This window comes from Haemorhous mexicanus, chromosome 22 (assembly GCF_027477595.1).
Source record: "Haemorhous mexicanus isolate bHaeMex1 chromosome 22, bHaeMex1.pri, whole genome shotgun sequence".
Taxonomy (NCBI): Eukaryota; Metazoa; Chordata; class Aves; order Passeriformes; family Fringillidae; genus Haemorhous; species Haemorhous mexicanus.
This window is the reverse complement of record NC_082362.1, coordinates 11,598,778-11,625,354: the sequence shown is the minus strand read 5'-3', so window position 1 is coordinate 11,625,354 and position 26,577 is coordinate 11,598,778. Positions and strand designations below refer to the sequence as shown.

Below are 26,577 nucleotides of genomic sequence, written 5' to 3'. Positions count from 1 at the left end.
GAAATTCCATCTCCCCCTTGGAAGGTGTGTACGCTGAGTGGGGCAGACCGGGCAGCCGCACCACCCGCACCACCCGCGCCGCTCCTGTGCGGCGGCTGCCCCGGGCGCGGCGTGCGCCCCGCCGAGCCACCTCGTCCCAGCAGAACGGGCCGTGCCCGGCGGGGCCGGGGGCCGGGCTTAGGGCTAGGCTAGGGGCCGCCGGGAGGCACGGGGAGGTCTCAAAGAGGAGGAGAGGCGGCGGCGAAGGGGGAGGACGGTCCGGCGTGTGCCGATCGCCGCTCCCGACCTTCCTGCGTCCCTGCCCGCGCAGCCTGCGGTGCGCGGACACCATGGCCGGCGAGATCGAGGATTTGAACAGTCGGGAGGCGCCGACTGTCTGTGACGGCCTGGAACGCTACGAGGACACGCTGCGGGGCGCCGTCCGGGAGATCCATGTGGACATCCAGCTGTTCAAGCAAGGAGTAGGCCGGCAGGTGGAGGAGGTGCTGCGCCTCGCCAGCCCCCTGGCACACGCTGTCTCTGAGCTGCAGCAGGAGAACCGGCGCCTCCGGGTACAGCTGGAGCGCCTGTCTCGGCAGGTGGAGGCCCTGGGCAGGTCGGCGGGGCTGCCGCAGGAGTGGGTGAACGAGGCGGCGGAGAGCCCTCAGGTCGTGGGGCCCGGCTCGCCGGCGCAAGGTTCGGCCGACGGCGCGTTTTCGGGTCGTGCCAAGCTACCGGTCGCTGGCCGGAGCCAAGTAAGCGGCCAGGGAGACGACAGGAGGGCGGGCCAAGGGCATGCATGAAGGGATGCTTCACGGGTGTTGCCAGACTGCGTTGGCACGGGGTAATGTTTAGGTACACGGGGTTCCTCTTTTGCGGCGCGGGGTCAGTGGTATTTTGGGAGGTGCTCTGAGAAATGGTCTTGGCTGTGATACCACCTGGAGATCTACCTGATTATGGCCCTCTTTGGTCAGACTGGGATCTTGGTTAGAGTGGTAGCAACCTGTCAGTTCCCTGTGGCTAGAAATAAGAGGAGAGAGGGCAGTCTAGGCTATCAATGTACGTGTGTACGAGAATATTTTTGTATCCTTTTTGGACTGGATTCTGGGGGATCTGTGTGCCAGCAATGCTGTTTGCCAGTTGGCAAGCTTGCAAAGGGTAATAGCTTAGCATATAGCAGGCAGTAGTTTCCATTAGATAACATCCCACAGTGAGTCAGTTTTGCTGTCCAGCCACTGTCCCTCACTGCTGCAGCTCATCCCTGAGAGGTTGACACAAGCTTTTGTGGTCTCCGTGACCTAAACTTGCACAAATGTAGTCATCCCTCCCAGTGATAAAACTTTATGCAGTGTAATGGAGCACTGTAAATTGGTGCACAGAAATCCCAAAAGTGGAAACCTCATCTGTTACCGAGATGTTTTGTGTAATTCTTTTTCTGCGTCTGTCTCTGCGATAAGAATTGTGAGCTCCTGTGCCACCCTTGACGCCAGGAGAGCACAACCAGTCAGTACACTGTGATTCGGTCACATAAAACTGAGATACTAGAGATTTGGCTTTCACAGATGACAACCTGTTTCACGTCCTCTTGGTTAAGCATGTCTTAAGAGGGTTTTAAGACACTTGGGGCTTTAAAAAAACTGGTCTGTGGTCTATCCAGGCTCGAGGTTAAAGAAGAAAAGCTTGAAAGTTAAATTTACTAGAATTGGTGGGAATGAGCAGAGTCTGTATTGCATTCCAGCCCTCTTCATTCCTACTGACCTGTGAATGGGATCATTGGGCTTCCTACCTCTGGGCAAATAGAAAGGTAAAACTGCTGTTTGATGCATTCTAGCAACTGCTGCCTTTCCCCCATGTGACAAAGGTAAGCAGCATCCCTACAACTTCCAGACTGCTTCCTTTTTGTTCTGCAGAGCTATCCACACTTGCTTGTATTGCAAGGAATTGAAATAAGATGAGTGACACAAAAGGGACGAGGGATTGTGGTCCGTCACTCTGTTTCACTCGCTCCATCACCACGGTCTACGCCGTGGCGCGCACTTCACAGTATGTGAAAGTCTTGCATCAGTGTTACGGCCAATATCCAGCTTTAGGTATCGGTCTGCGTTAAAGCATTGTATGACCTTTTGTTTGGGTGGGAACCTTCCTGCTTTGCTTTGGGGGTTCAAGGAAGATCACTTAAGTGCTGATCGTTCTTCAGTGCCCTCCCAACAATTTTGGTTGGAGAAGTTCCCAAGTTAGCAGAGCTGACCGAAAGGGAATTTCAGTACTGAGAAGTATGGGAGGTGCAGCTACAGCTATACACGCCAAATCTGTGCAGTGAAAACATGAGTTTGTGGGTCGGGTTCCGATGTGGCTGCACGCAAACGGGGAAAGACCAAGCCTTGGTTGCTGGGACGGTTGCTTAGATTCTCTGTAATGAACACTGTTCCTTCGGTTGATTCCAGTTTCTGGTTACATGACCGCAGTATTTGAAACAGAATACCATAAATGGCACTGTGTATGTTTTCAGATACACGAGCACCTATAATAAAACTGGTGACGCTTCTAGTCTTAGTGAGTACTTCTATAATGCGAGACACGAGAAGCAAATAATACTGACCTGGAAATAGTACATATCAAGATGTGCTCTGTTGCTCCTGAAAAGATTTATTGGTTGAGTTCCTTTTTACTGTGCAGTCGATGCAGCATTAATTGGATACCAGAGATTCTGATCATCTTTGGTACCTGAGCCATTATTTTCTAATATTGCTAGATTATTTTTCATGGTAATTTCATTTGGAAAAAAAAAAAAGAATCCAGGAATTCCAAGCATAGTTCAGAAGCAAGGACACAAATCTCCTTTTAATTCTAATCTGGGCAATTTCTGCTATGATGTCCTTGAAAGCTGATGTAGAGCAGTCTAAATGCTGGTTTTGGTGGAATTTTAATTGACCATTAGCCGCTCTGATTTGGAGGTGAGTCTTTCTGTAATTTTGATACCAGACTTCAACTCAGCTCTCCTAACCACACCAGAGTCTTGAGAGCTGCTTTCACAAAGGTGGAAAATAGGGGATATTTGAAGAAGCAGTTTCAAGGATCTGGATCTGGATATGGAGCCATACCTGCACTACTGAGCATTTACGAAGGAAGAGTTTTGATCTTTCTTTTGTTGGTCTGATTTTACATTTTGGCAAGAGCTTCATAACTTACGATATTTCCATAGTTTTTGTGATTAAGCATGATGCCTTTGTTTAGAGGGGGGACTAAAAGTACTTTAAGGGTGTCCCGTTTTAAAACTGTCAGAAGAGTTTTTGTGTAACTTGTACAGACAGCTGCGGGGAATCTGCCTGCAGTGGTCAAAGAGATAGATAGCTGGCTATGACCACCTATGAAGGTCTAAACAAGTATTACTACCCATTGGGATCTCTCCCTGATGACCTGATGGCACCCAGCACTTAGGCAGTCTCTGAGTAACTGCGCAAGACATGACTTGGGTCTATATAATGACGTAAGTATTTCCAGCAAAGATGGGCTGAGAGAGCTGGGTTTATTCAGTCCGGAGAAGAGAAGACTTCAGGGAAACCTCATTGCAGCCTTCAGATACTTTAGGGGGCTTACAAAAAGGAGGGTGAGGTGCTTGTTTTTGTACGGGCAGATAGCAACAGGACACGGGGCAATGGTTTTAAACCATTGAAAGCCGGCGGGTTTAGATTAGATGTTAGGAAGAAACCATTCACTCAAAGGGTGGTGAAGGGTGCCCGGGGAAGTTGTGGATGCCCCATCCCTATCAGTCTTTGAGGCCAGGTTGGATGGGCTCCTGAGCAATCTGATCTAATGCATGTCAAGGTCTTGAAACAAGATGATCTTTATGATCCCTTCCAATTCAAACTGTTCTATGCTTCTATAATGACAGGGAGAGTACATGATTAATAGAGCATTACATACTCTATTTCCAAACTATCTCAACTCCTATGTTTGATAAAGGAAGTCTGTTGGTTTCACTGCTTTATTATTCTCTTATACTTCTAGCAAGTGTCCTTTTGGAATTATGACATTTCATGGTTGCCTTGATCCTTGTCTAGATTATTTTTGTTGTTGTTTGTGTTAATTCACTGTGGCATAGCCGCAGGCACCTGCTGAAGCTGCTAAGACAGAATTGTTCCCTCCTATCCGTTTATATCCAGTACTCCTATTGTTTTTCTTCAGTGCAATAGCTTTTCTAATATGTTCATGGTTCGAGGATTTTTCTTCACGTAGCCGGGTCAGTTACAGATAGAGAATACTTGTATTGTCTTGTTGGCAATGGCTTTCTAGTAGTAGAATTAAGGGGTAAATGTCATACACTTCTTGCTGGTGTCTAGCTGGCTTGTTTCCATTTCCTCAAAATTTCATTGTTCCTAGTATCTGATATCTCAGTGATCTCTCTATATGCAAGGAACAGAGTGTGGAACTTTGCCTTTGTGGCAGTCAGTGGCAATACTGCTGTTCATCAAAGGGAAGCAACAATTTCACCTATCATATTTAAGAATGGAATTTACTTCTCCTACATAAACAGCATTTCTAGAACCAGTGATTTGTATTGTGACCCTTGTGTTAGTTGGTGGTTTTATGAATGACATTGAATGACTTAAATCTGTCATTTGAGTGACAGTAATATCATTTGTGTCTGTCATTCTTCTAGAAGTTGACCTCACTGCAGACAAAACCTTGAAGAGACATAACAGACATGCGCCTTAGAAGTTCAGCGAGGAAATACCAATTGTATTTCTTTTTTTCTTTTTTTTTTCCCCCTAATATTGTGAACTGGTGCTTATTTTTTCTGAAAACATTGAATTTTTACTACTGGCTTGCTATAATTGCAGCTTCCAGTTAAGGATCTCCAAAGGGTAACTTCTTTGCAGCAAAGGAGGAATTTCAGCAGCTCTATAACTGTGGAAAGTGTTATCACCCTTCATTACATAGAGACCTCTGAGCTACACAGAGATTAGCTCTACAAGCCAGCTTTGGACAAGGCATCCAAAATATCAGTGTAAACTTTCTTTTCTTCAGTTTCATCAGTTCTTCATCGTGTTGTTGTCACATGAGTTGTACAAATGTGTACTTCTTATTATTAAGAACAGATACGTGTAGTTATCCCTCTGCTATTTATAATCTATGTAACTAGCACTGACAGAAGTAGTATTGCTAAACACATGAGTTTGTCAGAAGCTTGGCATCTCCACAGTGACTTTCGAAAGTACTTCAGTCTGACACTACAAAATGCACATCAGAATCTGATCTCAGATCCTCCCACTGTTCTGTCAGCACATGGGCCTTCTTCCCCATCTTCCAGCCTGGTATCAGTTTCTTCTTTGGCACTGTTAGCCAAACTGTAGCAGTCAAGTTTGCATGAAATTAGGTAACACAGCACTTGACATTGCATTAGAAAGACAGTTCAGTGTGTAGAATGCTACGTGACCTTTGCAACAATCATGTCATTTGACGATTTTACTCACCCACACCTCCCCAGCTTATGAAAGTAGATTCATGTTTACAGCCTACACAGGCATTCTTCACATTCAGGTCATAAAGGCTGACATGAATGGCTAAACAGTTCTAACTGTGTATCATGGGTACATTCTAGGGAGCTGCATTTAGCTATGCTTTACATTTCAGTTCTGAATTTGGGCACTAATTGTTGACTGGGATCTCAATTGCACTAAATGCAGCAATAAAGGTTCTGAACCCCTGATTCTGCGTGGTTTCTATAATTAGTATTTGTTTAATTTGTAATTTTCTCAATCCTGGCAGCTGGTGATAACGAAGTTTATTCATGCACAGTACCTTTTTCAAAAGTTTCAAAATAGGGGGTTTCTCCCAGAAATTAAAATATCTGGATATAACTACGCAATCTAAAAAACGTTTTCGTGGACCGTGTGGGGGGGAATGTCTCTCTACTACTTGTAGCTGCTGCTGCTTCTTGGAAACCTAACTGCAGTAATCATGTATCTGTGAAGCAGTTTCTTCTTCCTTTAGTTATGCAGCCAAAAATAACATAGTTCCTCACGGTTTAACATGCCCCTTCACACCCCCAAAAAACCCAGCCCAACCAGACAAAAAACTCAAACAAACAAACACACCACCCCACCCCCCCTCAAAACCCCCACAACCTCCTACTAAACCCGCAAAAGAGTTCCTGGCTGATTTTTCTGGAATTATATTGACAGCCATTATGAGGATAATTTATGCTTTTGCCAGAAAAAAGCTATCCTTACAGACGTTACAGATTATAAAATAGCTGTAGCGTCCTAGGATTGAATTTACTTTGTAAAGCCTGTACAATATGTTTTTATACGCTATTTACTTTCTGCAGCAAATAGAAAAAAATGCACAGCATTATACCATGCAATCTCAATTTCTTTACTGATACATCAAGTCTTCTGTTTATCACCATTGCAGTGGATGGTGATACCTTTATCTAACAAAAGATAACACCCCATAGCTGCTTGGGGTCCGTTAAGGACACGTGTGTGAAGATTGATTTAAGTTAGGCATTGCAGATGCTTCATTTTCAGGCTTGGCTCCTGGGGTTAGGTGATTGTTCCTTTCTTATTTTGTGGTCACTTGCACGAGGAAGACCTGTTCTCGGCAGGTGTTTCTGGATATTCTCACTTTTGCTGCTGTTTAAAATTTAGCTGTCATGTCTGTTTTCTGTTCTGACAGAGTGTAGACCTGGATGACCACCAGAAACCTGAGTTTAGAAGAGTTTTTAGTTCTTCCATCATTGAAAATGGGCATCGATCTTCATCATCAGGTAGGAACAGGGCGTGAAATTAAGCAGCACTGCTTGTAAAACACCTGATCCTGGCAGTCATAGAGCAGGACTCACATTTTGGAAGGGTTAGAATCTACTATAGTTTCAGGATGGATATTGTCCGGTGGCACCAGTACTTTATTTCATAACTAGGAGTTTAATTTCTAAACTTTGGCTTTACTGTTAAGCATGTTACTATGGTGTTTCATAAATTGGAGGCTACTACTCCTGCATTAACTTGAGACACGAGCGATAAGACCTTCTGTGGTGGGTGCCGTTGTAGTCTTGCATCCCAAAACATGTTGCAAGTCACCCATCTGCTTCTGTCATTCTTCAGTGGAGGAAGGACTTACCATCTCCCCTTTAGAGAGAATCATACGGTGTTTTATAAAACCACAAACAAAAATGCTGCTTCCTTAACCAGGGCAGGAGATTGCAAGTGAGGGCTGCGCAGAGGAAGAGAAGCTTACCAAATGCAAATGCTAGCGTATTAATGATCTGAAGACATTGCTTCTGCTGAGATTCACGTAGAGTAAGTGTGATCACTGCAAGGATCACTTGGGCTAGACTTGTTTCTGCTATGTAAATGGTATAATGTTTCAAAGAGGAGGAGGTCCAATGACTTGTAAAATGAAGTTGTTGTATGAACATTGGTTTGTAGCTTTGTTACAAACTGCAAACAAATTTACTTCCTCTCTTTCATTTTTTTATTCAGGTCAGGCAAAAGTCTCCCGTGAACTGACCTGTTTTCAGATGTCAGAATCTTCGTCCCCCGAAGCCCATGCCCCTGCAGTCACCTTACAGATGCCCCACCTTCCCGTTACTGCAGTCACCAGGATATCTGAGAAGTTTTCAGGAGAGAACATCTGTCCAACAGGAACAACTAATACATCTTCTTGCCTGCTGGGACAGGGCAAGAGCACAAATAAAATGGGAGTAAAATCTTCCAACCAGCCAGGTAAAAGAAAAAAAATAACTTGCTGAAGCTGCATCCTGTTTCCTTTCTTCAGCTGGTGCTATGAGTATTGTCCTGTGACCTAGTAGTCATTATGAAACCTTGCTTCTAAGGCTCTGTATCCCATTGTGGGACATTCCATTGTGGAATACTGTGAGTCCTAGCTGGAGCTTTCAGCTGTAATGTCACATCTGCAGAGAATTTTTGTGCGTAACGGAGTTGAGATTTTAGTGAAGCGTATCTTACAGCACAATTACTGAATTCAGTAAGTTAGTGAATCTCTTAAACATGCCCAGCTCTTCTCATGAAATTTGTGGACATTTTTCGTGCTTTAGGACTGGAGGTCCTGTGTGAAGTTAGGCCGATATTTGTCGAGGTCGAGCAGGTTCCAGTAGTCATTTGGAAGAAGGGATGACTGACTGCTGTCTGACACATATACACATGTCAGTGATTGCAGAAGCTTAGTTATATTGAAACTGAGTTTAAAAAAAAAAAAAAAAAAATTCACATGGAAGCCATTCATCCTTGGCTGTGACTTACAAATTGGACTATATATATGGGTCAGAAATTACAGAAGGAGACTGGGATGGGATTGCTAGCAAGAGATAGGGATTATTTGCAGATTATTCTTTCAATTTTTATCTTACTGAAACTAAAATGTAGCAAACACTTCCTTTGTCTTTGTGCTGATACAGTGAAGGACTGGAATTCAATTACAATGAAAACAATGGATTCATCTGTCACTGGAGGTGAGTGTTCCTATCTGCATGCCCTTATGCAATAAAAATTGAGAGTGATTCTTGGCTCTTTGGGGGATTCAGATCTGAGCATGTAGTCTTGACTTGTAGGTACACGGTAATACTAATGTTGCTAACAAGTATGTATGCAGACTCATAGAATCACGAACACTTGCTCTATTCCATCAGATTCTCAATAAGTTCAAAGTGAGGGGTACTTACTCCTATTTACACAGTGATGTACATGTGTACCGTTAGGCAATCTCTGCATGGAAACCATAGGTGCCAGAAAAGTGAGGCAGGCAGACAGCTTGAGCAGTGAAGATTTCAGCTGATCAAGTGAAAACTCTGACTGCACACAAGGCAGTTGGAAAGTGGTGTGCCCACCCACATATACTGAAGTAAATTACTTTGGGCGAGATAAAGGTAAGGCATCTCCTTTGTAATACAATGTGGCAAAGGACAAAATGCTTTAAGGATTTCTGATTTCAGTTGAAATAGATAAGTTGAGCTCTCTCCAAAAGTACCTCTGCTGTCACCAAGTTGTTACTGTCTGCACGATGTACTGGTATTTCACATGGTCTCAAGTGTTGGTTTATTTAGCAAAATAGGTAGCCCTTCCGGAATAAGGATTACATTCCTTCTCATCTGAAAACATCTGAGATTGGCATAAATATCTGGCAATTGTTAGTGGTCACAAATTTGTCACACGTGTATGCTGGCATCTACCAGTGTGTTTTACATGAGAAGTGTAGTTGATCTGGATCACTTTTGTAAGAAGAGGGGAGGATTCTGCATTTTCGGAGAGTAAGACAGTGATCAGGTTTGACTGCTTCTAAGATGGCAGTCCTTTGTGTATAGAAGGAGCTTTCAAGAAATTAGTTGCTGGTTTATGCAACAAGTTTTGGCTTTTGTGCGTTAAAACTGGGCAAGACACTCCACTGTTTTGCAACTATAGAGCATAGCTGGAGTCCAGAGCTGAGCCCTAAGAGGCAAAGTGCATAAGGTAGAACCTCAGAGGTGGAGGGAAGAAGATGCAAAGTTGATTTTAAGCCACATTTGCAACTTCAAGTCTGTTCTGCTTTACAAACTAAAATGTCTTTCTGGTAGAAATGAGATAATTTAAATTATGTGCTCAATTACATTAAACTCCCCAGGGCTTGTCTGCTAGAGTGACTTTTGCAAGTGCCACTTTTACCTTTAACTGAAATGTCAGTGGCAGTGTGCCCTCCCCTGAGGGCCTGAAGTGATCTGACCTTCCAACTGCATTTTTATCAAAGACATCCGCTCAGAGTTCTTTCTGGTATGCCAACACTACCCTTGCTGCAGTTTTACAGAGGAATTGAACTGCTGGGGAAAATCCTTCCCCAGCCTGTTTGCTCATATGGAAGTCAGAGGCCTGCAGCTTTACAGTGTGGTGAGTAAAAATCAATGCGTGTCTATCCATCAGGAAAGCACATGAGGAAAGTTTCTATTTGAAAGCACATGAGGAAAGTTTCTGCACTAATGCATCTTTTTTGGTTTTATATAGAGAATGCTACTTCTGTCACCAAGGCTGTCTCAACTGTGAACTACGGGCTGCGTAGTGGAGCCAAAACTGGTGACAGGTATGCATTTTTCGTTACATTTTGTTAGGCCCTTGTGGTCAATGTAGTCTCAAGGGACAGGTGTTCTGCTGACTTGGAAAACAGATGAGTCCCAGATGCTGTTTTAAGCATTGGATATATAATTGTCCATTAATCTACTTGCCCCATAATCTCTTACATTAACATAGGTAGTTCATTTAATGTATGTATGTACATACATTAAATTACATTAATGTATGTAATGTATGTGCTATGTCCATCAACATGTAAATGGCCATATTCCTCTTAACCACACTTTTACTTTCAGCAAGTAACCAATCAATGTCAATGACTACTGGAATAATCACACTATTTGTACTAAAACCAGCCTAGTGATGTACTGTACGTAGTAATTTTTATTCAGCACAGCAGTGCTTATATACATACCCTGAATGTTCTCAGGTGAAGCATACCAGGTTATTTATTGATTGTATTTCTCATGGGAAATCAGCAACCTGCTGTATATATCATGCCATATGTCTAGTTTGAGGATCACTCGTTCCCCCTAAACCCCCTGCATGACTTGCTCTTTTGTGCCTCTGATTCCTATATCAGGGCCGTATCCTGGTTAATCCTCACACCTTTCTTTTCTCAAGGCATCTAGTAGGCTGTACATCAACATCACGCCTGTGATTACAGCTTTGGATAGCCTTAGCACATTTGGCTCCTTTTTTGGTGCTTCTTCAGGCTGCCCCAACAGTGCACCAAAGAACAAATGAGTCACTGGTGCTATATTTTAAGCGTGTTAAAGGTTGTGAGCTTTCCTCTGGGCTAAGTGGAACAGAGATGAGAAAGGACAAAATTTTACAGAGCACTTTGAAGTAGACCTAACTGTGGATTTCCACATTGTTTTAGTCTTAATCAGTAAGATTATCAATGCTCAATAGTGGTGGATTTTTGTTAGGAGGAGGAAGTTGTTAGGTCCTTTGAAAACAGTTTTAAATATACCAATCTGTGTTGAAATTAGTACTTTGGGTATATTTTTGGAAACCAACATATGATTACCAGCAAATATCCTTAGTTTGGCTAGCTTAGATTTTAATTTGTAGATAAATGCCTTGCTGAGGACTACTACACATTCATTATTAACTCAAGAGTTGCAGTTGCTCAGTAGAGGATTACATGGTATCACAATTATTCCTGGCATATGCAGACATGCTTAGCATGCAAAATAGCCATCAAGAAAAGAATTGGAGAGAAGAAAGTTTAAATCTCTTAAATTAAGCTTGTATCTACCTTGAAAACAATCCCAAATTAGGCATTTCATTTCCTCTGAGGTAGTTCCAACATCAGCAGTTCAGTATTTGAGTCACGATACACTGAGCACCCTAGAGAACTTGGTGTCATGTCTGACCTGACCTCCATCTGTACCAGAAATTAATGCGTGACACTGATGTCATTGTTCTTTGCCTGTTTCCTGATCTCTGTGATATGGAATAATTCCAAATGCAATGTTTGGCTTGCTTCATTAATGCCAATGAAGCAGTATATGGCTCAAACAAACACAAATTAGAATATCAATCACATATACATCTTGCAGTCAGTAAAGCAACGCTGTCAGAAGGTCAGAATTCTGTGTGCTACAAGTAAAAATTTCAAAAGTACTTCCTGATTTATTCTTCAAGTTTCACTTTAAAAATGTCACAGCCTCCAAGAACCCTGAAGTTGGAAATCGATGGGATTTAGTGCTCCTGTGTGGCCACAACTTTTTTTTTGTCTTATTTTTTTTTCTTGAAGGTTTTTAATTGTTGTTCTGCTCAGTGCTACAAATTGCTTGTGGCTTGTCCAGCTGTGTCTTATTTGTAACAGTACCTTAGGGGCTTCAATACTTTAGTGCTGTTGTGTGTCAATAATTTTACTTTTATTAACATTGCTTTTGACTTATGCAGGTCCTCTTGAAGTGGATCTTTTGGAAGGTTTAGAGACAACAGTTGAACCTTTATGCTTGCTTTTGTCACTGCAGAGAGTTACTATTTCGTTTACCACATGCTTTTCACGTTATGTTTCTCCAGTGCCATTGACAGTTACTGTGAGGTGACCCCCAGCTCTCACTCACCTCCTCCTACTGTGCATCGCCAAGTTGAAAGGAGGCGAGAATTGGTGCGGTCTCAGACGCTGCCACGGACTATAGGAACGCAGGCCAGGAAAGCGCTTTTTGAAAAACTTGAACGCGATGATGGAAAGTACGTCTCAGTCCTTGTCTCCAGAATAGTTTGTTAATGGGAAACTAATTTGTCAGTTTTTACCAGGAGAGTACAGCTGGGTGGGAGAACTCTCTTCGTGTAGGATTTGGAGCTAAGGGACAATATGAGGCCCCTAAAGTTTCACTGACTTACAGACCAAGCCTTGGAAATTCACAGCGACAGAGTCCTCTGACTTTGGAGTTGTTCAGCTGAAGCAGCAGGTTCCCTTTTATCAGGGAAGAGTTCTGTGAAAGGTGCCTTCTCCATCATTATAGGAGACTGCAAATATAGTGACTTTCTGTTGCCACTCATTAAGGATCAAAATATGGACACTTCTTGTTGGGAGTATGATTTAAAGAAAAGAGGGCTTGGAATTGGAATTCTGGCTTTTGTTTAACAAAAACTAAGTTCTTCTTGCAGGACCAACAAGTCAAGGTTTCAGCAACATGTTTCTCAGATATCACCTGGACAGGGGCTGACCTGAGCAAAGTTGTTTACATGTTCCTGACAAATAGGTTTAAGTTTTTCTAGAATGTAATTTAATCTGGTCTCTGTTAATTTTCCAGAGGAAAAGGAGAATCCAGAGCTAAGCTGAAGAGGTCGCTGAGTTTTGGGGTTGCCAGCGCTAGCAGCATTAAACAAATTCTGTTAGACTGGTGTCGCTCAAAAACCATAGGATACAAGGTAAAGATATGCTAGTATTTCCGTCGCTCTCTTTTTTGTTTCAAGAGAATTTGCCAAATTCTGTGCTCAGAGGATGAATGTAAAATATGCTAGAGAATGAGTTAACTTCCTCAAGGTCATCAATTTTTGTGTGGGTAACATGAATACGGTTTGCGTAGGCAGCAATTCGAGACTGTCAGTGACTGCATGAATGAGATTCTGTATGTTTATTAAGGCAATGCTTTAGTTTTTCTAAAAGCCGACCTTTTTGTGCTTATGGATAAAAACTTCAGTATACACTCAGACTTTTTTTTCTTAGTTGCAGGCTGTAATTTTTTATTCACATTATACATGACAAGTTCTGAATACATGGAGACTACGGCCATTTTGCTACATGCAGACCCAAGTACTCTCTTAGTATTCAACAAATGAATTTGTAATAAATGGTTGAGTTTGAATCATACTGTGAGAATTTTTATGAGGTAGCATCAGTGTCACTATGAGAATACAGCAGTTGAGATTTTACTCATTTCACCTGGCCTTAAACTGCAACTGTCAAAGAAATATAGAAATTTTTTTCTAGGGATTTTTTGGCAGGTGTTTAGTATGTTTTTCAACATTACTAAATGTGCATAATTATTGCTAAACTGTAGATTATAGTATAAATAAGCAGAACTAATTAAAATTACGGTTAATTGCTTATCAGAAAAGCTGGGGCTTGAATTTTATATGATGGGAAAGCAGCATGAGACAAGAGCACAAATATCTTTCTTTTCACTTTGGCATTTGAACGTAACAATAAGAATTTGTGTTGAGAATCAGGTTGTGCAGTAGGTATGATTTTTCTTATATTTCTACCTTATCTGTGTGTAAACAGATACTGAACTGGGCAAAGCAAGCAAGCATAGTCTTTATCTAGTGTTATTCACAAAATGAACTGTTCTTCAGTTTTAAATCCTCCATAGGGTGATTATGGTAATACATAAGCAGTGTCCTTAGTTTCCACAGATACTGAGCTGGTGCATCTGGCCTGCTCCAGTGCTCACTGATGTTGATGAGATTCTTCACAGTAATTTCAGTGGGCTTTGGATCAGGGACCTTGACTATGTGTCTGCTTTGCATCTGGATATTTCAGGCAAAGAGCTTTTATTGCTTTTTAGTGCCATTTTTTTTCCCAGAATGTCAACAATGAAATAGACATACAAAGATGGGAAGAAAAAAATAAAGCCTGTGCTTTTGCTGGTGGGAAAGAATGACAGAAAACTGCATTGAACAAAAGCAGCTGCTCTTATTTGTTCCCCTGTGCTGCATTAACATGTGTCTTTTTTTCATCATGACAGCACATTGATCTCCAGAACTTCTCCTCAAGCTGGAATGATGGGATGGCATTCTGTGCTCTTGTGCATTCTTTCTTTCCTGAAGCTTTTGATTATAATAAGCTTGACCCGGCTAACCGCAAGCAGAACTTTGAGCTGGCCTTCACAACGGCTGAGTGAGTACATTAGCGCTCTGTGAAGTGCTTCCAGTTCAAGTCTAATGCACCTGAGCGGCAGTGAAGAGTTTCATTATTACTCTTTTTGATTTTCTATTGATGCCTTGGGAAGCTACCTAGAACAGAGGCTAGACAGTGTTAAAGGAATAAAGTAGGTATTTAGTAAAAAGGCCTTCAAAGGATCCACCTTGGACAGTACAAGAGCCTGGCCAAGGCTACACCAGAGATGGATGATGGATCACACGTTTTCACACTTTTCTAAGTTTTGGTCCATTTACGTATTGGGGTTAATTGTCCAGTTACACCTTCAGATTATGAAGCCCCATCCTCCCAGATTGCTCTCCTCAATTAGCTGCTGTTTATACTCTTTGGGCCTGAAGCTGCAATGGTGTCCTTGGTTCTCAGGCTGGGAGAGGATTGTATTGTCTGACTAAACTGTGAGGAGAACTTACTAACACTTTCTATGAAGTTCAGACTTACATACTAATGCAGTACAGAATCTGGATAATATGAAAACCAAAACTTTAGGCATTAGCATTACTAGCTTGCATGTATCATGCAAAAAAAGATGATAAAGCTCTGCAGAGACAATGCATAGAACATGTGGGAGACTTTGTCTCTAACTGTACCTTGTTTTGCTTGAAAAAGAACAAAGGTTGAATTCAGTGTAAGTACAGATCAAGGCTGAGAGCTTCTCAGTATCTCAGCCAGGTAACTGCATTTCTGAAAACAGGCACAGCTAATACCCTCAGTCACATTATCCAGCTTCTTTTTTATGCTGTATAGCAGGTAATTAAATGCTAACTTATTTGTTAAAGTCATTATGAACCTGCCAGTCAGAGATATTAACATTTTTGAGCTGATATCAACATGATTCTTAGGGTAAGACCTCTTCATGTGGTATGCAGCTGGGTTTGGTACACTTTTTCCAAATGATAACAGGCAGCAGGAACACATGGCTAATGAGGTAACTTAAAGAACTGGATTTGCCATTCCCCATTCAGAAAAAACCTTTCACATTTTTTGACATAATGTTGTTTCTCCTTATTACAGGCTCTAGCAAAGGAATTGTTCTGGGAAATACAAGTATTTTTATAAGTACATATATATGTATATATAAAAAATTTTTGTTGCTTGTCAGCGAGTTGAAGGAGATTCTGTGATACTTTTAGGTGGTTGATCTCTAAAAAACTATCTACAACTCTCAAAGGAAAGCTGCAGTCTTCTTCTACCTCAGTTTATATAAAATATAAAGTAAGTTTAGGGGAGAACAAAAGACACCATAAACACAACACTAAGAAACATTTGGTGAGAGAAAATTACAGAAATTACTATTCATAGCTATGATTGCCTTTAAAGTGATTTATCTGAGTGTCAGTAAAGGCTATTTTCTCAGCTATTGCTGTTTACCCCAGTACTAGCTAGGCTGATAAAATTGATCCCTGCCCTTTTGATTTTTCATCTTAAGCCTCTGCAGATCTGTTCCTTTCTGCTGGTCCAGATCACTCACATCTTGAAGATATAGAGGTGGTAGAGAACAATTCACAGCCACATGGGCCTTCATCAGCACATCTCATCTCCTCCTGAGCTTTTCCATTCTTTTGAAACTCCCTATATATTAACCAAGAACTGAGACATGGGAAGAGTACTGTGAGATTGGGCTACATGCTACAGATATAAAGAATGTGAATGATAGTGAAAAAAGCACCACCCCTCCAGGGCTTTAGATCAGATCCCAGTATAAAGCAAGAGACAGAAAGAACAGGAATATTCTGTGGTCATAAAAATAACAATGTCCAGCCTGACCCTGCTCAATTAATTGTGAAATGAAATGCTGCCAGTAAACCTCAGGATTTCTTAGATGTTTCAGTGGTGCTCAAATCAGAGCATCAAATGAATCCTGGAAGCAGTTATATAACTCTTGATTTGTTGTATCTGTTTTATTGTTAATACAGGAAAATGGCTCACTGTGACCGTCTGATAGAAGTGGAAGACATGCTGGTGATGGGTCACAAGCCAGATCCCATGTGCGTCTTCACCTATGTCCAGTCTCTGTACAGTCATCTACGATGTTTTGAATAAAACCATCGACACCTCTCCAGCCAGAAGGGTCAAGTACAGCACGCTAATAGGAAGACAGACTGACATTTTGCAAATGGAACACAGTATTATTTCTTGCTTTGTACTGTCCCTTTGCTTACAATCAGCTGTGTAGCTGGCTGACTGAAGTATTGCTGAGCAGTGCCCTGAAGTGTTGATCACATCACCATGTCAGTAATATGAAATAGGTTTGAAAAAGACAAAAGACATTGGCAAATGCAAGTATTGTCGGTGCTAGTAGTAGATTGGATTTTTAGGATTTTTATGTTTAAAGATCACAGGAAGCAAATGTACTTCTCCTGTCTGTAAGGTTAACGACAATTTTATGCAGTGATTCTGCTATGAAGATGTTCCATCTTAAAATGCAGGTAAAACTCCAGAAGATAGCACCTTCAGTTTCACTTCTCTGTTGAACATAGTATAAAAGAAATAGCAGATGGACAAGGAAAATTCTGTTTAGCAAATAATGACCTAGAGTACTCAACCATTAGGGCAATCATGCCTCTCCTCCAACCCTACTCCTCCACTCTAGCATACACACACAGAGATCAAACAGGCATTGTTTTGTTCTCTTAAATCGTAAAGAGAGCATAACCTCTTGTGTGATGTGTGTGGTGACAGATTACTATGTTACATAATGGCATTTGTCTGTAATGGTCAAATCTAATAGTATTTGCTGAGAGGGTTGCTAATGCCTCTACTGGCAGTCCTGGATTAATTTCTTGATAAGACTAGCAACAGCTGGGACTCCTCTTTGTCTAAGATCGTGTGCTTGCATGGTTTACGATTGCAGGAAAAGGTAGGAGCTAGCAAGGTACGCAATCCTTTGAATAGTTGTAATAGAAACAAGCCTGTAATGTCCTTTTACCTGGACTCAGGGGGACAGCAGCTCTTCAGTGTGGACAAGAGTGAACTCTTTGCAACTTGTTCAGTACAGATGCTGATTCTGAGGCAAATGAACAATACATGAAAAATATATATGAAAGATGTGGGAGTTTTGAAATAATTTCAAAAGCCTTGCTCTAGTTTCAGTTTTCAGTTAAATTACTATTAAAACCACAGTACAGTTAGATTATTCCAGATTTACTGGACTGAAAAAAGCCTTCTAAAATTATTTCTTCCCTAAGAACAGGCTCATAGAAAGAAAAAAACTGAAAGCCACAAATCATCTGCTCATGCTAGAGAATGTTTTTTAACCTGCCCTTGTGCTTTTTGTAGATATTTAGAAAGATTAATTTGGTTCTGTATTGATGACCATTTATAATAAAATATGTCAAGCATTCTTCAGGTTTATTGCATCTTTTTAGAATGATGTGACAGATAACCAAGTAAAATCAGTGAAAACAACACAGAGCTTTTACTTAAAAGATTTTTGTTCCAGTCATGATTCTGTGTGCTCTGAATTTCACTTAAAAAAGTACATAAGTTCAACTGCATTTGAAATATGATTTTACTTCAGTCTCCCTTTCTAGTCTAGTTTACTTAAAAACCATGAATGGAGCAACTGCTTTGTTAGCATATAAATGCCATTGCCTTCAGTTTTTTACTTTGTCTTGAATGACTATAATTCTGAGGAGTAAGTGTGTGCTTATAACTCTGCTAAATGTGCTGTAAGAATAAGCACATTGTACTTATGTTTTGGAGGAGTTTTGATTACGCATGAGGAGAAATCTGTCTAAAACTGGCACACACAATACACCTATTTACATTCTTACAGTAGAATACTTTTTATTGAGTAGCAGAGCCAAGGTCCATCATAACTACCACAAGAGGGGCAATACTGGCTTAATACATCGCATTCCTTCACAGTCTGAGGTCATAGATTATTTTACTGCATGATGTGAGTGCTGAAGACGCAGGTAAGTGCTTGGCCAATTTAGGCCTAATAGCATATAATTATATAAAGGAACTTTTAGACTGTAAAATTACTGCTTATTCAACAGATTGAATCTACATGCTTTCTGTAATTTGGCTTTTTAGTTTTTGCAGCTATCCACAAGGTATTTGTACAGGTTTTCTAAAGTCTTCCCGCTTCAGAGAGGTGATCATAAAGATATCTGGGACTTACCAGCCACCTGTTGGCAGGAAAGTTGAAGACTGTAAGCTGAGTTGATCTATTGATGGTTTGTGTGTAAGGGTTTAGGCAGATAGTGCTATAGCATACTTTCAGAAAAACTTACAGCTTTGTGCATTAAGAGGTCTGCTCTATATGAATAACCTCAACTGTTTGATTGTATGATTAAATTGAAATTAAAGTATATAATGTAAGCCCCCAATTGATTTTTCAGTATTTTTATTTCTTAAAAAATGCAGAGCATGTGTGTATATATATGACAGTGTGTTTACCATGAATGATAAAAGAACAATCTGTTAAGTTGGCATAGTATATATTTTACACAATTGGCTGTTTCTTAACTCTTCTAATGTTTCTGTATTCTATCTAAAAGTATATCTATGGTTGTTTATTGACAACTTGATCCTACTTTTAAAGGCTAAATCGGTTTGTTCTGTGCAATATTTTCAAGATAATGTTAGCAGAGACATCATCTACTTTTTAAGACTATGCTGAAAAGCTGCCGAAAGCTCTCTGATGAGCCTTCTGGAGGCTGAACAGCCCCAGCCCTCTCAGCCTTTCTTCATGGATTATTTTGGACTCTAGTGGAACACCAGTGTTCAGACCTATTACGTTAGTGTGCTTTGTGATTTCAGCAACATTGAAAGAAAGCAGTTGATGATGCTGCAGTGTGAGCTCAACCAGAGAACACTCCTACTTCAACACAGTGGCAGCAGTTCTGCTGATTGATTCTCTGACAAATAAGACTATGGTATTTTTCATGCACCCAACAAGGAATATGGCAACATACTTAATTTAGATCTAGTCTCAATAATGCTGGTTGGTTAGACTCCTCCTCAGAAAACGTGAGACATTACCAGACTGAGGACTTGGCCATTTCACAAATAGTGACCCTATTTTCTACATCCAGACAAAATTCACAATGTGAGGAACCGCTTCTTTGTAAAATCCTTTTTAAAGGCATTGCAATGTAACGTGGTAAGCAAGCTGGTGTTAGCTTACCCCTACTGCTGGGCAGAAGAGGACTTCCTTTCGCGTCCGGCCGTAATTGGGCGCTTACACGTGGCGTGGAGAGGCGACGCGGGTGTCGGCGCAGCGGGCGGTGCCTCCGCCGCTCTCCCCGCCCGCGGCTGTTCGTTAGCGCGGGGCTCGGCGCGCGGGGGGCGCGCGCTGGGACCGCCCGGTGCGCGCAGCCCCGGCCGCCGTGGAGCCGTTTTCTAGCCCTGTGAGTCGGTAGAGAAAACCATCTGAGGTAAAACTAAAGCTTTCTTTTGTCGTAAAGTTCATATTGCAGGGTCGGTTGTAAATTTCATATTAACAGTGTGAAAGGAAATTGTCTTTTACGGTAGCTGACATTGATGAATGGATTTGTGGTTTGTAGCTTTAATTTGTGACAGTGTCGCTACAGTCTGGGGCAGGACAGCATGAGATACTGGGTTTTCAGAACAAACCGGCATGAAATCCCACTGGTCCCACAATAACGTCGCGGAAAACCACCGCTGCGAGTTCCCTCAGCTTTCAAGGTGACTGAGCACGTTTTCAGAAACATGATATTATCTCTGCTCAGCTTCCTTTCGAGTAATTCTTCTTTATCATTTTGCGATCTTTTGGAACATTGTCGGGTTTCACTCTGAGAAACTCTGCTCTATCTAAACTATAGCAGAGCTGTACGGAGGGGACGCAATTGTACCGTCTGATGTCAAGCTCTTTATCGCCTTCATCTCTTCTGTCTGGCTCCCGGAATATTTTCTCCCAGGAAAGAATATTGTTGACATAAAGATAGAGCATGCTATTGAGGATATTTTATGACTGACATTTTAGGTAGCTGGATACTTAATACGCCTCTTATTTGTTTCACAATCTTTATGCATTTCTGCAACAAATCAATTGAGAATTACTGTCCACAGCTCTGGGAACTATGAAAAAACATAATGTGCAGCGAACACGTGGGGTTTTTCCCGATAAATCGTAACAGGAAGTGGGTGAAATGAAGCACCATGGACTTGTGTGTGCTGTGCCTCCTCCACCCGGTGCCACAGCACCAAGGTGCTAACAGAGGTTGCTGCTGTAGTTCCCACAGCAGCCAGTTTGTTTGCCTTCCGTGCAGTTCGAGACACTTCCTGCAGTATTTAGTCGCACATTTAAAAAGAACCTGTGCTGCTGCTGAGGAGGCTGAGAGACCCTTGAGGGGTCTCTGAGGCTGAAAGACCCTTCCTAGGGAAGGGGAACTGTGGACGTGGCACTTTGCCAGGCTTTGAACTTCAGAGCAATTCAGTCGAGGGTCAAGGTCAGTCTAGAGGTGTGTGAGGGTGAAGGGAGCTAAGGGTAGCTGTGTTGAATGGCACAGCTGTGTGTTGCTGCGCAGTTGTGTGCATTTGGGCTCAGGAACTGACTCAGGAACACTGGATGAGCATACTACAATAGGAAAATTTATAATCAAACTACTTTCTGCAAATTCGGGACATTGGTTTCACCCTCCACTAAACAAGTGTCCTCAGTATGCTTTGTTCTTCTTTAATCCTTTCTGGACTTTCCCATTTTCTCATTTGCCTGCTGAATTTTTTCCTTCAGCTTTTCGTGTCTGGTTTTGATTTGGAGTTTGGTGTTTTGTTTTGTCGGTTGTGTGGTTGTAGGTTTTTTTGTTGAGGTTGGGTTTCTTTGTGGGGTTTTTTTTTTTTTTTTGGGGGGGGGGGTTGTTTTGTTTTGGGTTTATTTTTTGTTTAGGTTTTTTTTCCTAATCATCATTAGAAAAAAAATCACCTAATCAAGCATTGGAACAGCCTGCCTGGGAAGTGGTGGAATTCTCATCCCTGGATGTGTTCAGAAAGCATGTGAATTTAGAACTTGAGGATATGGTTTAATGGTGAACACAGCTGTGCTGCATTAACAGTTGGACTCAATGATCTTAGAGGTCTTTTCCAACGCTAATAATTCTGTGGTTACATTTCTTTTTACAGTCTAGATTTTATCCATTTCTCCAACCATATTATTGAAAGGTGTTTGCTTCTGCAACCTTTGTGAGGCTATTTATCTTTTATATTTGTTCACTTTTTTTTTTGTTTTCTTGGTTTTTTTTGTGATTGCTTGTTTAGTAATTCCATCTTTCTCCATAGGTCTCCTTTCTCTTCTCCTTCCTATTGCATAGTCCATCTTTTCTCTCCTCCTAATTTCCACTCACAAATTCTTCTGTTTCTTCATTCTCCCACTCCAAACACATCAACACATTCTTCCCTACTCATCAGCAAAGACTTGGGGAGCATTGAGCAAAAAAATCTTTTTTTCATATCAGTGTAATTTTGCAGGTAAAAAGAACAAAATATTTCTCATCCTTATAGACCTGTCTTCTCCCCTTCTTGCTTTGGCAAGCCAAATATAATGCTATTTCTGTTTTCAGGTTCGATATTCCAAGAACTGACCTGCATTATATCCAGAAACTTTCCAAATAGCAATGGCCAGATTGTTGCAAGATCCATCTAAACTTCATCCCTCAGAATGGTACGCTGCAAACAAGATGCAGCGTGCCAGTACAGAGTCCCAGAAATCCAGGTCAGAATGCACAATAGCTGAGAGTTGGAGGCTGGTGGATGAAATAGAAAAGACAACTCAAAAAACCCAAAGTGATGTCAACAAGAAATTAGGTAATCCTATGTCTTCTGCAAGGGTCAAAATGTGTTATTTGAGCTATATGTTCAAGAAGGACTTAGCAAATTAGTTGATAATGAACAGGAGTATATGTCAATGCCATGCTTGTTATGTCATGAAAAAATCAAAAATATTTTATAAAATATTTTGAGGCAGACTCTTTATTTTTAGAACAAAACACACAAAAAGCTCTCTTAACCAAAGCTCCTGACACAGGGTTGCTAAACTGTTTCCACACAGCCCACAGCACTACAGGCACTCCACTATAGAATAAGTCTATTTTTAGCCATACCTAGGACCTGAGCTGCAGCCCCCTTGCTCATAAAATGGGCTCACATTAATACATGTTTGTTATTTTGATTCTACAGAACAGAGACGGGAAGAGATAAAATTCTGGAAGCAAGAATTAGATAACAAGCTAGAACAAATTGTTCAGGAGACAGAGATTTTGTTGACTTTCAAGAACAGGCTGGAGAGAGCTTTGGAGGGTTGCAAAGAGCCCCTTGTCATTGCCCAAAAGTGTCTCCTGTACAGGTGAGCATTCAAGGAGACAAAAAAAGTCTAGGTAATGAACCTTTAACAAATAAGAAAAAACATTGCAAACTAAAGGCCCACCCCTCTTTACAGTGAGGTCACAATCTGATTTAGGTGTTACAGCACTGAGGAGAGTGGAACTTTATCATCTTCTGTTTGATGCAGGCATTTGAACAATGTGGCTGATTGTTTTTCCTTTTTTCATGTAGGCAGAGGCGAGTTGGGATTGACTTGGTGCATGATGAAGTGGAACAGGAACTGCTGAAGGAAGTTGAAGTCCTCCAGGGGATTATTGCTTTACTTGGACGTACATTGGAACAAGCAAATGAGCAAATCAGGTGCAGAGGCAGAGAGCATAACAGAACACTAATTAGATGAAAGTTAAGACAGCCATAATACTGAGAAGTTGTCAGGCTGAACACAGGTCCTAAGTTATCTTCAATGCTAAACACTAGCAGGAGGTCAGTCCTGATTCATACCACTCAATCAGTAGTGGTGAGAGGTTCTGCATGTAGAATACAAAGTACTTGCACTTGATCCTTGGTCTTCTCCTGATCCAGTCCTGTGCCTTTAATTTCAATGAGAATTGTTCCATCAATTTATAGAAAGGCAGCTTCATACTGTAGATTTTGTGACTTGACAACTAAGAGTTCTTACATTAAAATGCTGTAACAGCATTTTAATTACCTAATGCATGTATGCATGCATATTAAGGACACCTGTGAATGCCTACACTTGGTCATAGAGTTTGGTTGTTTTTTCTCCTAGACGAAACCGTTCAGCAAAATACGATCTGGACATGGATCTGAAGGACAAATTCACAGCTTTGACGATTGATGATTACTGTGCTAGCTTGACAAACGACACTCCTCATATTATATATGCTGATAATGCAATGAAACTAAAAGGAAAGTAAGTGGTTCTTTGGTTCTACAAACATACGATAATTATACAGATAATATGGGCTGTCCCAGTAACAGCAAGATTAGTTTTGTGTAAAACAGGCTTTATCTTTTTGCCGTCTAATTGTTTCTTATACTTCTGTCCATCACTTCTGTATCTGTGTAATATGTCTGTGAAATAAGCCATGATAATTATGTTCCCAGGGAACTGCAGTTTTTTAAAAAGTTTTTTAAGCTCACAGTTAGCTAGGGAAGAATTTCACATATTGCTTAAACAAAGAATAGATTTACTGATCTTAACTTCTTTCCTCTCCCAGGGTGTCCCAGTGGGGAGAATGCTGTACTGGGACCCATGAGGTGTCAAGCCAGTTTCTGACTCAGACATTAAGCTGTCAAATGTGCCCACTCTGCATGGGTTAGTTAGTGTGAAAGGTTTAAATGCAAAAATAGCTACCACAGAAAAATGGGCTGAAAAGAGGAACTATACTGAGAAAGCAGTGTGTGCAAGAGCCTCATAAAGTCACTGCTGCTATGTAACAGCTGGCAAACTTGCAACACAAAGAGGCTGACAGCCCTTGCTGCCAGCGCTTACAACAGGTTATGTAACTCAGACCACACCCAGGATGGTGTTGCCTGCTATGTGCAAATGACAATTACAACTTTATATATTCGCCCTATGAAACAAGGAATGAACCCTCTGAAGAAGGGTTTTCAAACAGCCGCCTGCAAGCCAAAGCTGCACAAGCATAACCCTCTAATTCTTGGGATACTTTTGGGGCTGGGCTTCTCAACTGTTATTCCAGGCAGGTACTGTAAGTGTCGTATAGGTAAACTCTGTGAGAGAATAAGTGACTGTGTTGTGTAAATAGTTGCCTGCTATTAATAGTAACGGCTTTATTAATGAAAGATGTTCTAAGAAATATTGATTATTATGTGTGTCTCCCGCCATGTTAACTTATAAGTTCCCCTTCACCAGGGGAAAGTAACAGCAAGGCTGCTCTATGACTCTAGCAGGTTTGTTTTCATCGGACTCTCATCTACTTCATTACAAAATTATTGTAACAGAGTCTTTCTTTTGTATCTGTAGCACTCCCTGGACATATGGCACTTACTGGGACATGCAGTTAAAAGTGCTGCTTTATTCTTGATTTTGTGGCACAATAACAGATTTATGAAGTCATAGAGGGCCTGCTGCTGCCTGTTGGTGACCTCTTTTTTTGATTCCCTTTCAGTTTTGTTAGCCCTGAGGACTGGATAGATTTCTCAAACATAAATGTTGAAAAGGCTGACAAGCAGCGAAACAATTCTTTGGCACTGAAGGCACTTATCGATGGCATCCTCTCACAGATAGCAAATGACATGCGCAGGCAATGTGAGATGGTGAATAATGCTTTTAGAAATAGGGTGAAGGAAGTCAAGGATGCCAAGCACAAGCTAGAGACGCTTCTTGCAATGGTAAGTCATAGGGGACAGTCAGTGAAAAAGTGGAAACACAGGGCTTGGGTTATCTACCAGTTTACCCAGTCCAGTGGCTTGCACTTATCTGCCACATTTTCCTTTTTGTTCCCTTCTCCATAAAAGTAATTTTAGATTTTTTTCTTAGCTCTGCGTGTACCACCAAAGAGACGAATTTCTGGAGTCATTCATTCAATCTAAATGTTGCTGTAGCCATCAGTAAAGACAGGATTTTCCTTGTGATTTTTAGTTGCATGAGACTCCTATAGCTTTTTCAGGATTGTGATGTAAGAGCCTGATCAATTGATAACAGCAGGGTCAATGTGCTCAAAATTTGACACATGAAAACTGAGTATTAATATTAAAAAATATTAATTGCTGAGCATAAATTTCTGGGTTCACCCAGAACAGTGTAATCTGCTTTCCAATGAAGGAATCATACTCCTGGCTAAGCTTTGCAAAATATTGTTTGATGAGATAACAACATAGTGAGTGTTACTGTGATTGTTACAACTACTAAAGATGACGATGATGGTTTCACACATTGTAAGAGGCAGTGTGCAGAATTTCATTATTGGATTTGTTAAGGTGATGGATGAGACTGCCTCACAGGAGAAGAACATTGCAGCCTTAAAGAAAGCAATCGCTGATAAGGAAGCACCTGTAAAAGTGGCTCAAACCCGCCTGGAAGCGAGGAACCATCGCCCCAATGTGGAACTGTGCTATGACACAGTGCACAGCAGCCTGATGAATGAAGTTCAAGAGATCACGAAAAATATTCAAAGGCAAGTGGAAATGATGCAAGAGGAAAATCTGTGGTATTGGTTAATTAGATGTGTTAGCATAACAATGGGTCCCAACTATTCTCCCTGAAAAGTTGGGAATTGCTTTTCTCTTAAGGGCAGGACACTTTAAGGGAAGTTAATGGATATTGTCTTTGTGAATCCCTTTCCATCTTTCTTGTTCTTGCTCAGAATTCCTAACCCTTATGAGAAAAAAAAACCTACCCACGTGTTTTCAACTAATGCCTGCCTCTATTTTCCCTGTTAGATTAAAGGGTGCGTTGGCGCAGGCTCAGACAGAGCTGAAAGGCCTGAGCCGCCGACAGCTTTCCTTGGAGGAAGAGATCAAGGTCAAGGAGAACACACTGTATATTGATGAAGTGCTGTGCATGCAAATGAGAGAGTCCGTTTGCATAAACAGTTACTGAAGTCATTATACTGGGAGACTGTGCTCCAAAGAACCAGTTCCTGCTGAAATTTTATTTGCAAGCTTCCAAATTTATTGGCTTGGCTCAATGCTGTCTAGTTGCACAAGGTAATTAAAACAGACCTACTACTTACAGCTATCTGCCTCTGAACTATCTATGCTCTAAAATGTTTGATGAAATCTTCCACTTGGCAATAAAATTCAGAATAATGAGAGATGCCCCTTCTTCCATGTTTCATGTGTAACCAGTGATAT

At 41.3% G+C, this 26,577-nt stretch overlaps 2 protein-coding genes across 4 annotated transcripts; both read left to right on the top strand.

Moving 5' to 3' along the window:
- The first annotated feature begins 111 nt into the window (after nucleotides 1–111).
- Nucleotides 112–18,782, top strand: SMTNL2 (smoothelin like 2). The gene is made up of 9 exons (XM_059865784.1): nucleotides 112–734; nucleotides 6,661–6,751; nucleotides 7,467–7,709; nucleotides 8,402–8,455; nucleotides 9,975–10,050; nucleotides 12,081–12,251; nucleotides 12,818–12,935; nucleotides 14,255–14,406; nucleotides 16,362–18,782. Exons 1-9 carry the CDS (start codon nucleotides 330–332, stop codon nucleotides 16,486–16,488), a joined length of 1,437 nt encoding a protein of 478 aa, XP_059721767.1. The 5' UTR covers nucleotides 112–329; the 3' UTR covers nucleotides 16,489–18,782.
- An 898-nt stretch (nucleotides 18,783–19,680) lies between these two features.
- On the top strand, nucleotides 19,681–26,537 carry TEKT1 (tektin 1). 3 transcript variants are annotated; one of them, XM_059865786.1, is made up of 9 exons: nucleotides 19,681–19,832; nucleotides 19,962–20,103; nucleotides 21,975–22,218; nucleotides 22,591–22,756; nucleotides 22,966–23,094; nucleotides 23,525–23,668; nucleotides 24,891–25,113; nucleotides 25,702–25,898; nucleotides 26,164–26,537. In XM_059865786.1, the coding sequence occupies exons 3-9, from the start codon at nucleotides 22,029–22,031 to the stop codon at nucleotides 26,321–26,323; spliced, it is 1,209 nt and encodes a 402-aa protein (XP_059721769.1). In that variant the 5' UTR covers nucleotides 19,681–19,832; nucleotides 19,962–20,103; nucleotides 21,975–22,028; the 3' UTR covers nucleotides 26,324–26,537. The 3 variants fall into 3 exon arrangements, with proteins under 3 accessions (XP_059721769.1, XP_059721771.1, XP_059721770.1); XM_059865788.1 differs by lacking the exon at nucleotides 22,591–22,756 and having other exon boundaries at nucleotides 21,975–22,126; XM_059865787.1 differs by lacking the exon at nucleotides 19,962–20,103 and having other exon boundaries at nucleotides 19,688–19,832.
- The last annotated feature ends 40 nt before the right edge of the window (nucleotides 26,538–26,577 follow it).

Excerpts from the sequence above, each read along its gene's own strand:
- SMTNL2 (XM_059865784.1), top strand. The coding sequence starts at position 330 with ATGGCCGGCGAGATCGAGGATTTGAACAGTCGGGAGGCGCCGACTGTC. Across the intron at positions 7,710-8,401 it reads AAAATCTTCCAACCAGCCAG|TGAAGGACTGGAATTCAATT; the intron begins GTAAAAGAAAAA and ends GTGCTGATACAG. Across the intron at positions 8,456-9,974 it reads GGATTCATCTGTCACTGGAG|AGAATGCTACTTCTGTCACC; the intron begins GTGAGTGTTCCT and ends GGTTTTATATAG.
- TEKT1 (XM_059865786.1), top strand. The coding sequence starts at position 22,029 with ATGGCCAGATTGTTGCAAGATCCATCTAAACTTCATCCCTCAGAATGG. Across the intron at positions 23,095-23,524 it reads CAAGCAAATGAGCAAATCAG|ACGAAACCGTTCAGCAAAAT; the intron begins GTGCAGAGGCAG and ends TTTTTCTCCTAG. Across the intron at positions 25,114-25,701 it reads TAGAGACGCTTCTTGCAATG|GTGATGGATGAGACTGCCTC; the intron begins GTAAGTCATAGG and ends GGATTTGTTAAG.